Consider the following 13,326-nt stretch of genomic DNA (forward strand, 5'->3'; position numbering starts at 1 on the left):
CTACGAGCTTGTAGATCTGCTATTTTTCAATAGCTAAAGTATAACATGATGCTTTAAAACACCCAAAAAAGGGGTTCCCGTCCAGAACGTGTTAAGCGGCCATTTATAATTAGTTGCGCGCCGGCCGGTGTCACGGATCTAAAATAGGCGATCGTCAGATCACCTATTTTAGATGCGTGACACAGATACGCTTCCATAATAAATCACGTATTTCCAGTGTTCATTTTGTCGATGACCTTTATGGAAACTAAATGACCCTGTTTAACCCATTTCGACCTGATTCCAGATTCTACAAATGTCTTCTAAATCATGACAGTTTTCAGAAAAACGTATGATTTGCGTCACATTTTCACGATTTTACAAAAATAGCAGATCTACAAGCTCATAACGTGCCACTCGGTGGCACGTTATGAGCTTGTAGATCTGCTATTTTTCAATTGCTAAAGTATAACACACCAAAGGGCGGGAACACCAAAAGGGGTTCCCGCCCAAAATGTGTTAATTATTTATGAAGGTGTGTGTGTGTGTGTGTGTGTGTGTGTGTGTGTGTGTGTGTGTGTGTGTGTGTGTGTGTGTGTGTGTGTGTGTGTGTGTGTGTGTGTGTGTGTGTGTGTGTGTGTGTGTGTGTGTGTGTGTGTGTGTGTGTGTGTGTGTGTGTGTGTGTGTGCTATTTTAACACAACTAGTGCCGGGATTCCTTCAAAATAGAAGCTTGGGAGCAGATAATTATGCTTATGACGTAACCACACGTCGTACGGTCTGAACCAGTTAATGATGAAACTGTAACGGGTAAGGGCTAGTGTGTTAAATGGACCGAACTTAAGTGTACTCTGCTTTTTGCCTCCTATATAACTCCAGGACGTGGGGCCTCCGGTCAGCCACACGGGCTTCAGCGGACACCACCTGCCCTTCGTGGGCTTCACCTACACCACGGACAGCTGCTTCTGTGACGGAGGAAACTCCTCCTCCTACTCCAACAACTCCTCCTCTTCCACCTCATCCACCACCTCCTCCTCTGCGGTGGCGGGGGAGGAGGCGGGGGGTGGAGCAGGCGGGGTGGAGGAGGTTGAGGCCTTCCAGAAGAGGATTCGGAGGCTCGAGGAGGAGAAGCGAGAGCTCAACCGCAAACTGCAAGGTGAGCGACGTCGTCTGTGTTTCTTTTGGGTTAGCAGAGTTTTGATTTTAGTTTTTCGTCGCAGTCTCTTGAATGGTTTTCATAGTCACATTTTAGCCACCATGCGGGAATGTCTTGGTGTTTAGTCTAGTTTTAGTCGACTAAATGTCATACGATTTTGGTCGACTAAATGTACGTCTGATTTAGTCGACTGAAATGTGTTACAGCAAAGTATCAATGCTGCAATGTAGAAATACAGTTACAAGTCCCTGAATTCAACATGTGTGACCAGATTTGACTGAGACCCTGCCATCGTGCAAATTCCAGCTTTTCACAAGAGGAGAAATATATATTTTTTCCAAAATAAGTTAATAGCACAGGCAGACATACTAGAGCATGTCTGAAAGTGTCAGAGCTGAAATCGACATGTAAATATGAAATAAATGCTTAAACATGTAGCTAGGTGTAATGTTAGAGTCCACAGAAGACATGTAAATATGAAATAAAATAAATGCTTAAACATGTAGCTAGGTGTAATGTTAGAGACCACAGAAGTGAACCTTTCAAGCCTGAATGAAAATTCAAAAAAATCCAATGGCAGTCCCTCAGTCAAATTTTCAGTCACATTTACATGAGTCAAAATAGTATTTACCATCTACTTAGCTCACAATGTGTCACATCCCGACACATTGTTCTATTGGAAAAAAATCACACCCGTGTGAACTGAGTGGTGCAACTCCACCCAACCACCCACCCCCCCTCCTCTCTCTCTCTCTCTCTCTCTCTCTCTCTCTCTCTCTCTCTCATTAGCAGGCAACAGTGCAGCACTATCTCTCTCTCTCTCTGTTTCTGGCACAACAGCGCCACTTTTGCCCCTACTGGTACTCATAGTCACACACATAGGTTAACACGGACATTGCTGTTCCTTGGAGTGGTTGCACCACTCAAAAAAGTTATATTTTCATTGATGAAAGTGTGTGTGTGTGTGTGTGTGTGTGTGTGTGTGTGTGGTGTGTGTGTGTGTGTGTGTGTGTGTGTGTGTGTGTGTGTGTGTGTGTGTGTGTGTGTGTGTGTGTGTGTGTGTGTGTGTGTGTGTGTGTGTGTGTGTGTGTGTGTGTGTGCGCATATAGAGTCCCCGGCCAGGGGGGGAGGGGCAGGGACTCTGTCCAGAGATCGAGAGATGAAGAAACTCAACGAGGAAATAGAACGACTGAAAAAGAAACTGGCAGGTCAGACACGCACGCGCACACGCACACACACACGCACACGCACGCACGCACACACTGTAACAATCGCCCTCTTCACAGCAAGGCAAATCATTAACTAAGGAATAAATCGTCAGGATCATGAGTGAGGTTTTTCTCTGAACACTTTATGTAGAGATGCTTATATATAACGTAATTGACAGAATCAAAGGTGAACAGTACACACTTCACAAGTGACGTATCTCCTTGTCTCTTTCCCCTATAAACAAAATACACAAACAAGAAAAACAAACTCAAACCGACAGTCAATAATTACATTCACGGACCCCCATCTCAACATATGTAGTTCCAGGGACACCCCCGGGAAGCCAATGTTTTAGTTACAAATGTTCGCTCTGAATTATATATTCAAAGATTTGCGCCACATTTTCACGACTTTTCAAAAATAGCAGACTTACAAGCTTGTAGCACGCCACTCGGTGGCGCGCTATGAGCTTGTAGATCTGCTATTTTTCAATAGCTAAATTATACACCAAAAGGGGTTCCCGCCCAAAATGGGTTCATCCAACGCAATGAACGAAACGCGTGGGGTACCCCCTTATAGTATTTAATCCTCCAAGAACAACTTTGGAATGGCATCACCACCAGTAGCAGCAGCGCTTAAGACTCCAAACGCTGGCAGGTATCACCAAATTATTAAAAAAAAAAAAAAAAAAGGCTATTTGGCTGAATGGCTGGAAAGTGGAAATGAAGAGTTTACATATAGTACACATAGTACATGCATACACCTTCCCTAATGATTATATCTGGTTTCAGTATTTATTTATGATGTATTGTCTCTATTATTAAGGTTATTGTAGCAGTCAATTTATATTGGGTCCCGAGACATTGCCAAAGCATTCCCGGGGGTCCCCGGCCAAAAAAGTTTAGAACCCCTGCCCTAGTACACTTGGGTGGTGGCATCAATCAGTCACTGACACCTGTCAATCACCCCCCTGTACCAGACCCGTTACCTTTCACATATGAATAGGAAAGAACAAGACTCTCACAATCCACAATGTTGCATAGCTCTTTTTTCAAAATAAATAACATGCGCAGTGAAATAAAGCAGAACGACATTAATAATGTGCTTTTGTCACAACACACACACACACAGACGGTGTTGTAAAAAACCCAAAAATGAAATGTACAACGACTGAATGAAGCCCCGCCCCTCTCCTGGGTTTTCCTAGACTCCGATAGGCTGGAACACCAGCTGGAGGAGGCGGTGACGCTACGGCAGGACTACGAGAGCTCCGCCTCCAAGATCAAAGCCCTCGACAAACAGCTGAAGACCCTGAGACAGGACAAGGACGATGTGCACAAGGTAACACGCACACACGCACGCGCGCACACACACACACACACTAGGGCATTCACTTCTAGTCATTTTTACTAGTTGACTAGTTGCCTAGTTTACTAGTCGACTAGTCGACTAGTTGTTAAACCACCTTTTATGTTTGAAAAAAAAAAAAACGTTTTTTTTTTTTTTTTGGAAATAAATATTTGTACATTTAAAAACGGTGTACATTGGTGACTATAACTATAATCTACCTGATATTGAGGCCTACAAAATCGGGGGGAAAAAAAAAATGAACTTTTTTTTTTTCAACTAGTCGACTAGTACCAGCAAGGTCGACTAGTGGGTTTACTAGTCGACTAGTAAACTAGTTGCTTAATGCCCTAACACACACACACACGCACAAACAGGTACAGGCTTTAGTTTCCGACACTATTATTGGACCGACAACCTATACTTCAAACCAGTGTCGTTTTCGTCGACTAACACTATGACGAAAAATGTTCGTCGACTACCTTTTTCCACTGACGAAAACGACATGAAAACTAAATAAAAACTAAGCCATGATGACTAAAACTATATGACTAAATATACTGTTGATTTTGTCAACAAATAAAAACTAGACTAAAATGTTAGAAGGGGACTAGTGGACAAGAGATCCAGTATTCATTTTACAATTGGTTGCATGCTGAAAAAAGCAGTTTTTCAGCAAGTGTAAAAAACAGCCATTACGACGGCATGAAGCCAATATACATTTTAGTCGACTAAATCAACTGTGGATTTAGTCGACTAAAATCGTATGATATTTAGTCGACTAACACTAACACATTCCAGGTGACTAAAATGGGACTGAAACTAAATGAAAGCTGAAAGTCGGACTAATGCTCTGACGGAATTACCATCGGACGTTTGTGTGCTAGGACAGTTTGTTTAAAACACCAAAAGCTGGACATAGGAGGGGATAGCGCCCCTCAAAAATAACATTAGGTTCCAATATGGCGGCATATTTTCCAATAAGGTTGCCAATAATGTGCATTTTACATGAATTACCATACTCGGAATCCATTCATGGCATATTTCAAAGTGATTTGGTAGCTTTTGAATGACGTATAGGTTCAAACGGGTGTGAACACAAACATTGTTTTGCTACTACCACCTACGACTAGTTTAGAGTGTTTGGGTGTAAAAAAAAAATCATGATGTGTGATGATGGGAATTTGAGTCTTTGTGTTAGGATAAAAAATAGCCCATTTGCTCGTCTATATATGGCGTAAATTCTCCATTCATTGTCAAATGCATTTAATGTTTGTGTTCATTTAATGTCTGGATCTGCACTATTAGCTGAATATAGGAGGGACTAGCGCCCCTCAAAAAAAATCACACTCCTCAGAGTACTATAGACGAAAAACAGTTTAAGTCCTTAACCCATTTTGACTTGAGATCAGATTCTAAAAATGTCTTCTACATCCTGACAGTTTTCTTCGATTTTTCAAAAATAGCAGACCTACAAGCTCGTAGCGCGCCACTCGGTGGTGCGCTATGAGCTTGTAGATCTGCTATTTTTCAATAGCTAAATCATAACATAATGCTAACACCAAAAGGGGTTCCCGCCCAAAATGGGTTAAAGTGGACTTAAAGGGATAGTTAAGATTTTTTTTAACTTAAGCTGTATGACATACTTGCCATTAATATAGTGGTTGCAACTGTATTAATTGATTACCCGAGTCCCGTGGTGGGAGTTCTGCTCTGGTTTTGGTGAATATTAAGTAGTTCCAGTCATTTTGTGGGGGGCATTGGGCCACGCAGTAAAAGTAAATTAATTCACGAAACGAACGCCATTTGTATTGTTGACATATTTCTAAAATATTAGCGCAACTTTCGTTCAACTTTGACCCCTCTATCACACAGAACTATTTATTGGGCGTAGTGATATGGACACAAAAAACATAGTTCCGTGTGAAAATGAACGAAAGTTGCACTAATACTTTAGAAATAGGTCAACAATACAAATGACGTTCGTTTTGTGGATTCATTTACTTTTAATGCGTGGCCCCCTGTGCCCCCCACAAAATGACCGGAACTACTTAATATTCACCAAAACCAGAGCAGAACTCCCACCACGGGACTCGGGTAATCAATGAATACAGTTGCAACCACTATATTAAAGGAGAATTCCATGCTAGAAGGCTTTCTTACCTTAATTTGTAGTTGTTACGTCCCCACCAAAGAGGTCCAGGTGTTATTTTGTGCAAAAGCGCATTATTGGCTATTTCCCCTATCATAAGCCCTCAATGAATTGCATTGAATTGCATTGAATTGAATGGGGCTATGGGGTGTTATGCTAATTTGCTTATTTCCATTGCTCAATAATCAATATTTTTTGTATATATCCTCTCTTCATAATGTAAATAGTATCCCGAGCGGCACACTTTACTACTTATTTCGATGGAAATAAGCAAATTAGCACAAAAACCCAACCCCCATTGAGGGCTTATATTAGGGGAAATAGCCAATAATGCACTTTTGCACAAAATAACACCTGGACCTCTTTGTTGGGGGCGTAACGACTACAAATAAAGGTAAGAAAGCCTTCTAGCATGGAATTCTCCTTTAACCCATTTTGGGCGGGAACCCCTTTTGGTGTTAGCATTATGTTATGCTTTAGCTATTGAAAAATAGCAGACCTACAAGCTCACGAGCTTGTAGGTCTGCTATTTTTGAAACATCGAAGAACGACTGACATGGAAACATAGCTTTTTCAGAAAACTGTCAGGATGTAGAAGACATTTGTAGAATCTGATCTCAGGTCAAAATGGGTTAAGTTAAAAAAATAAAAACTCTGAAGGCGCAGTCCCAAGGTAGCTTGAAGGAGAAATAATCACACTCCTCTTCTCCTCCTCTCCTCTTCTCCTCCTTCTCCTCCTCCTCTTCTCCTCAGCAACTGTCGGAGTCTCTGGAGCGCCTGAAGGCGCAGTCCAAGGAGCTGAAGGAGGCGCACGGCGCGCGGCGCCTGGCCGTGCAGGAGTTCAGCTCGCTGTCGGAGCAGATGTCGGAGCAGCGCTCGGCCAAGCAGCGGCTCGTCCGCCAGATGCGCGACCGCGACGACGAGGCGGACGCCGCCGGCCAAAAGATGGACGCCATGAAGCAGGACGTCCGGAAGGCGGACCGCGCCCGCAAGGAGGTATAGGGCATTCGCTTCTAGACATTATTTACTAGTTGACCAGTGGTTTACCTACTGTACCTAATATGTAGTTAAATAAATATTTGTACATTTAAAAACTGTGTACATTGGTGGCTATAACTATAATCTACCTGATCTTGAGGCCTACAAAATCGGGGTGGAAAAATTTAAGTTGAATAGTCGACTAGTTGAATAGTCGACTAGTTGAATAGTCGACTAGTTGAATACGAAACGAAATGACTCACGAGCCAGGAAACAAATCAAATTGCTCAGGGCCGGCATTGCATATGTACAGAAAAATGACCTCTGTGTGTGTGTGTGTGTGTGTGTGTGTGTGCGTGCGTGCGTGTGTGCGTGTGTGTGCGTGCACAGCTGGAGGCACAGGTGGAGGAGTTGAAGGCGGAGGCGTCTAAAGAGAGGAAGCTTCGTGAGCATTCAGAGATCTTCTCCAAACAGCTGGAAGCTGAAATACAAACACTGAAGGTCAGAGGTCACTCTCCTCCTCTCCTCTCCTCTCCTCTCCTCTCCTCTCCTCTCCTCTCCTCTCCTCTCCTCTCCTCCCCTCTTCCCTCTCCCTCTCATCTCCTCCTCATCTTTAATTCCAATCATCAATGGCATAGTTCCACATTGATGTTTTCTCATGCCAATAAAGCTCCTTTTGAATTGAATTGAATTGAGATGAAACCATATGAAAATGTCATGTCACTATTATCGTGGCTAAAAAAATTGTAATAAAGTGGTATTGTCGCAATAATCAAAATACGCTGAAAACTGTTAACACCCCGAGCGGCAAAATTAAATAATCCCGCTGCGTGCCCAGGATGGAGATTAATCAAAAGGTCCGCCTTTAACCCATTTTGGGCGGGAACCCCGCCCAAAATGTTTGTAATTTAGCTATTGAAAAATAGCAGATCTACAAGCTCATAGCGCGCCACCGAGTGGCGCGCTACGAGCTTGTAGGTCTGCTATTTTTGAAAAATCGAAGAACGACTGACATAGAAACATAGCTTTTTCAGAAAACTGTCAGGATGTAGAAGACATTTTTAGAATCTGATCTCAGGCCTTAATGGGTTAATCATATCATAACGGAGCGCACCAGTCTACATGCTGGTATAGCGTCGATTGAGCAACATTCAATGTCATTTCCGGGTTGGGACGTCATCCAAAGTGGTCCCCCTCCATTTCAGTGGATGGGAGGAAAAATCAAGTCAATTCTAACCAAAGATTGTGTTTTTGACGGCCCATCGCGGTACCGTCGCTTGACACGTTTAGAAGTAATCATACTTCCCGTTGTTGTCGATCCCCTCGGTGGTGTTTTGGCTACATCTAACTACTTCTAGCTACTTCCAAATTGGTGCGGGGCAACCTTGAAATAGGCCCTGAAGCTGCTAATCACTGGGCACCCTGAACATTAGGCCAAAAATAGTAGATAGTGTCCAAGCCGTAGTTTTCGACTTTGACGTGTTTTGACGTGCATGTGTGTTTGTGTGCGTGTCCGTGCGTGTGGGTGCGCGCCTGTGTGTTTGTGTGCGTGCGTGCAGGTGAAACAGGGGGGAGGCGTGTCGGGCGGCGGCGGCGGAGGCCTGGAGGAGGTGTGTAAGCTGAAGACGGAGCTGGACAAGAAGGTGGTGTTCTACGAGGAGGAGCTGCTCAGCAGGGAGACGTCTCACTCGTCGGAGGTGAAGGGTCTGAGGAAGGAGCTCCACCACTCTGAGGGCCTCGCGCTGTCCCTCAACAAGGAGCTGCTGGTGCTCAAGGACAAGCTGGACAAGGCCAACAGAGACAGGTGGGTGGAAGGCTAGGCTAGGCTACACACTAGGTTACATACAAACTGGACAAGGCAACAGAGACAGGTGGGTGGAAGGCTAGGCTAGGCTACACACTAGGTTACATACAAACTGGACAAGGCCAACAGAGACAGGTGGGTGGAAGGCTAGGCTAGGCTACACACTAGGTTACATACAAACTGGACAAGGCAACAGAGACAGGTGGGTGGAAGGCTACGCTAGGCTAGGCTACACTAGGTTACATAAAAACTGGACAAGGCCAACCGAGACAGGTGGGTGGAAGGCTACGCTAGGCTAGGCTACACTAGGTTACATACAAACTGGACAAGGCCAACAGAGACAGGTGGGTGGAAGGCTACGCTAGGCTAGGCTACACTAGGTTACATACAAGCTGGACAAGGCCAACAGAGACAGGTGGGTGGAAGGCTACGCTAGGCTAGGCTACACACTAGGTTACATATAATCTGGACAAGGCCAACGGACAGGTGGTTGGAAGGCTAGGCTAGGCTATGGTATACAAATTGGACACAGCAAACAGACGGGTGGGTGGAAGGCTATGCTAGGCTAGGCTAAACACTACAGTAGGTTACATACAAACTGGAAAAGGCCAGCAGACAGGTGCATGGAAGGCTACGCTAGGCTATGCTAGGCTAGGCTATGCTATGCTACACACTAGGTTACATACAAGCTGGATAAGGCCAACAGACAGGTGCGTGGAAGGCTGGCTACACTACGCTAGGCTATGCTACACACTAGGTTACATACAAGGCAAGCTGGACAAGGCCAACAGAGACAGGTGGGTGGAAGGCTAGGCTACGCTACACACTAGGTTACATACAAGCTGGACACAAGCTTACATGCTAGATGTTCATAAACAAGAGTTTGCTGCCCCTGGCAGTTATGACTGAGTCATTCTTGTTTTATTATTAAAATGCCTGTAGCCCTACTTAATAGTGTGTGTGTGTGTGTGTGTGTGTGTGTGTGTGTGTGTGTGTGTGTGTGTGTGTGTGTGTGTGTGTGTGTGTGTGTGTGTGTGTGTGTGTGTGTGTGTGTGTGTGTGTGTGTGTGTGTGTGTGTGTGTGTGTGTGTGTGTGTGCGCGCAGACAAGCGGAGCTGGACGACGCTGTAACAGCTCTGAAGGAGAAGCACGAGCGAGAGAGAAACATCCTGACTGAAGACAACCGCAAGCTAACAGCAGAGACAGACCGGGTACTGAGACACTGTGTTACTAACATACAGTTGGAGGCCATCGATATTGTCCTTTTCTTTTTGCTGAGGTTTGCGTGATCTGCGCAAAAGGACAGTTAACCCATTTTGGGCGGGAACCCCTTTTGGTGTTTTAAACATTATAATTTAGCTACTGAAAAATAGCAGATCTACAAGCTCATAGCGCGCCACCGAGTGGCGCGCTACGAGCTTTGTAGGTCTGCTATTTTTGAAAAATCGTGAAAATATTTATTTCGAAAACTGGAGGATTTAGAAGGATTTTTTAAAATTTTGAGGTCAGGCCTAAATGGGTCAAATGATAAGGGACAATATCGGTGGCACCCAACTGTAAACATTGTATTGTCACTATAGTCTCACTATGGCCCAGACGGTTGCCTCCCACAATGTTCAAAATGCTTCCGGTCATCAGTGTTGATTTCGTCGACTAGGTAAATGACGGAAAATGTTCGTCGACTACCTTTTTTCACTGACAAAAGCTGCATAAGAACTAAATAAAAACTAAGCCATGACGACTAAAACTGAGCCTAAATATACTGTCGATTTCGTCAACAAATAAAAACTAGACTAAAACTAGACTAAAATTGTCACGTTCTAAAAAAAAACAGTCCACTTCCTTCTTTAGGTACGCATGCATTCACATTGGAACGATCCGTATCTGAATACACTTCAACGGTCCAGAGACCTAACCTGACTCCGCCAGATGGGGCAGCAGAGAGTACACTGGGTTGTCCCCCTCCTGCTCCCATCTGGGAACTCTCAGGCAGACTAGATGCTCCGGCCACCAAACGGCCTGGCCAATCAGAGAGTTCCCAGATGGGAGCAGGAGGGGGGGAACCCAGTGTACTCTCTGCTGCCCCATCTGGCGGAGTCAGGTTACCAGAGACCCGCCCCCCATGCGGTCCCGGGGACGGTTGGGGGCGATCTGCTCCCGGGAACGGTACGCATCATTCACACTACCACAACATCTGCCAAGTGGTCCCGAGTGCGCACCCGGGACCATAGTGTGAATCGCCATCGACAAAATCAACACTGGTTCCAGTTGTGTGTGTTTGTAGATCTATAAGTCACGTTGACCCCTGTTCTTCCACAGCTGTGTGTGTTTGTAGATCGGCTGACGTCTCAGAACCGCCAGCTGGAGGACGAGCTGCAGGACCTGGCGTCTAAGAAGGAGAGCGTGGCGCACTGGGAGGCTCAGATCGCTGAGATCATCCAGTGGTACGTGTGTGTGTGTGTGTGTGTGTGTGTGTGTGTGTGTGTGTGTGTGTGTGTGTGTGTGTGTGTGTGTGTGTGTGTGTGTGTGTGTGTGTGTGTGTGTGTGTGTGTGTGTGTGTGTGTGTGTGTGTGTGTGTGTGTGTGTGTGTGTGTGTGTGGCATTCACTTCTAGTCATTTTTACTAGTTGCCTAGTTTACTAGTCGACTACTTGTTTAACTACCTATTATGTAAAACAAAAAAACTTTTGTATAAATATAAAATGGAAATAAATATTTGTACATTTAAAAACTGTGTACATTGGTGACTATAACTATAATCTACCTGATCTTGAGGATCTGTGTGTGCCGCGCTATGAGCTTGTAGATATGCTATGGTGGAAGCAGCATACTCTGAACTGAGTGGGTTGGGCACTACAGTATTTGAAAGGATGGTCAGGGCTTTTTTTTGAGCAGCTGTCTATTATAGAAAGAAATCAAGGCTCTCCAAATTGGATGCCGGTCATTTTTTTAAGTGGTTTTCACAATAATTCTCCCAAGGGAATTTCTGTCTTTGATAGAATAGATACAGGAGAAATAAATAATGACGGAATGTATGTAGGCACTAGAACAATTTATATATGGAGAAAGAAGACGATGCTTCCTGTACCCGTGATCTGTATCCTGAAGCACTTGTTGTCGTGTTTTCCAAGTTTGTGCATCTACTGTTGTTTGTGTTCGAGAAGTTCTTGTTAAATGTAAACACAAATAATGATGGTTTGTGTGTGTGTGTGTGTGTGTGTGTGTGTGTGTGTGTGTGTGTGTGTGTGTGTGTGTGTGTGTGTGTGTGTGTGTGTGTGTGTGTGTGTGTGTGTGTGTGTGTGTGTGTGTGTGTGTGTGCACACAGGGTCAGTGATGAGAAGGATGCTCGGGGTTATCTTCAAGCGTTGGCGTCTAAGATGACAGAAGAGCTGGACTCTCTACGATCCACTGGACTGAGCAGACCCATGGTAACGCACACACACACACGTTTTGACACTATGACTCTTCCACACAGGAAGAGAGAAGTGTTAGACAGGCTGAGAGCAGTGAGACAGTCAGAGAGCAGTGAGACAGGCAGAGAGCAGTGAGACAGGCTGAGAGCAGTGAGACAGGCTGAGAGCAGTGAGACAGGCATAGAGCAGTGAGACAGGCTGAGAGCAGTGAGACAGGCTGAGAGCAGTGAGACAGGCATAGAGCAGTGAGACAGGCTGAGAGCAGTGAGACAGGCTGAGAGCAGTGAGACAGGCTGAGAGCAGTGAGACAGGCTGAGAGCAGTGAGACAGGCTGAGAGCAGTGAGACAGGCAGAGAGCAGTGAGACAGGCAGAGAGCAGGGAGACAGGCAGAGAGCAGTGAGACAGGCATAGAGCAGTGAGACAGGCTGAGAGCAGTGAGACAGGCTGAGAGCAGTGAGACAGGCAGGGAGCAGGGAGACAGGCAGAGAGCAGTGAGATAGGCAGAGAGCAGTGAGACAGGCAGAGAGCAGTGAGACAGGCAGATAGCAGTGAGACAGGCAGATAGCAGTGAGACAGGTATCAGGCAGTGAGACAGGCAGAGAGCAGTGAGACGGGTATCAGGCAGTGAGACAGGCAGATAGCAGTGAGACAGGTATCAGGCAGTGAGACAGGCAGAGAGCAGTGAGACAGGTATCAGACAGTGAGACAGGTATCAGGCAGTGAGACAGGCAGAGACCAGTGAGACAGGTATCAGGCAGTGAGACAGGTATCAGGCAGTGAGACAGGCAGGTGTTCTCATTAGTATCAGTGAAGTGGGTTGCTGCTCCCTCGGTGGACCAGCACACACACACACACACACACAACACACACACACACACACACACACACACACACACACACACGTGCGCGCACACAGAGCACCAGAACTAGGTCTGACAGAGAGAGACGGGCCTCATTCTTTTTATATCTTTACATTTTTAATCCCACAATTTTTGCAACCCATTTTCTCACCCAAAATTATCTAATGTAATCCTGGGCGCTACACTCCCTCTGCCAACCTGGGGTGAGCAACGGACTGACCTCATGCTTCCTTCCATGCATGAGGAGTCCAAGCCGCTTATTTTCACTAAGTTTCCCTGGTTGGACATAGCGCGTGGAAGGAACACGTTATTCCAACCAGTTCCTTTCCCTTCCATCAGGCACCCCGGCTGGCCAGGGGGAGGCAGTATAGAGCGTCGCAGTCCCGCCCCCTCGAGAGACCCGGAAAATAAATCCCTGTTCATTTTCCTC

The 13,326-nt window shown here is 45.4% G+C and overlaps 1 protein-coding gene across 1 annotated transcript in view; it reads left to right on the plus strand.

Annotated features, from left to right (window-relative positions):
• cdc42bpb (CDC42 binding protein kinase beta (DMPK-like)) overlaps window positions 1-13,326 on the plus strand; it is a 94,606-nt gene that overhangs the window by 41,855 nt on the left and 39,425 nt on the right. Inside the window, exons 9-17 of the mRNA XM_079526569.1 lie at window positions 858-1,134; window positions 2,244-2,342; window positions 3,551-3,684; window positions 6,596-6,838; window positions 7,211-7,321; window positions 8,380-8,624; window positions 9,729-9,834; window positions 10,943-11,067; window positions 11,948-12,050. Coding sequence (XP_079382695.1) covers window positions 858-1,134; window positions 2,244-2,342; window positions 3,551-3,684; window positions 6,596-6,838; window positions 7,211-7,321; window positions 8,380-8,624; window positions 9,729-9,834; window positions 10,943-11,067; window positions 11,948-12,050 — 1,443 coding nt within the window. The remainder of the gene's footprint in view (window positions 1-857; window positions 1,135-2,243; window positions 2,343-3,550; window positions 3,685-6,595; window positions 6,839-7,210; window positions 7,322-8,379; window positions 8,625-9,728; window positions 9,835-10,942; window positions 11,068-11,947; window positions 12,051-13,326) is intronic.

Source organism: Electrona antarctica (genome assembly GCF_951216825.1).
Source record: "Electrona antarctica genome assembly, chromosome: 17".
Classification (NCBI taxonomy): domain Eukaryota; kingdom Metazoa; phylum Chordata; class Actinopteri; order Myctophiformes; family Myctophidae; genus Electrona; species Electrona antarctica.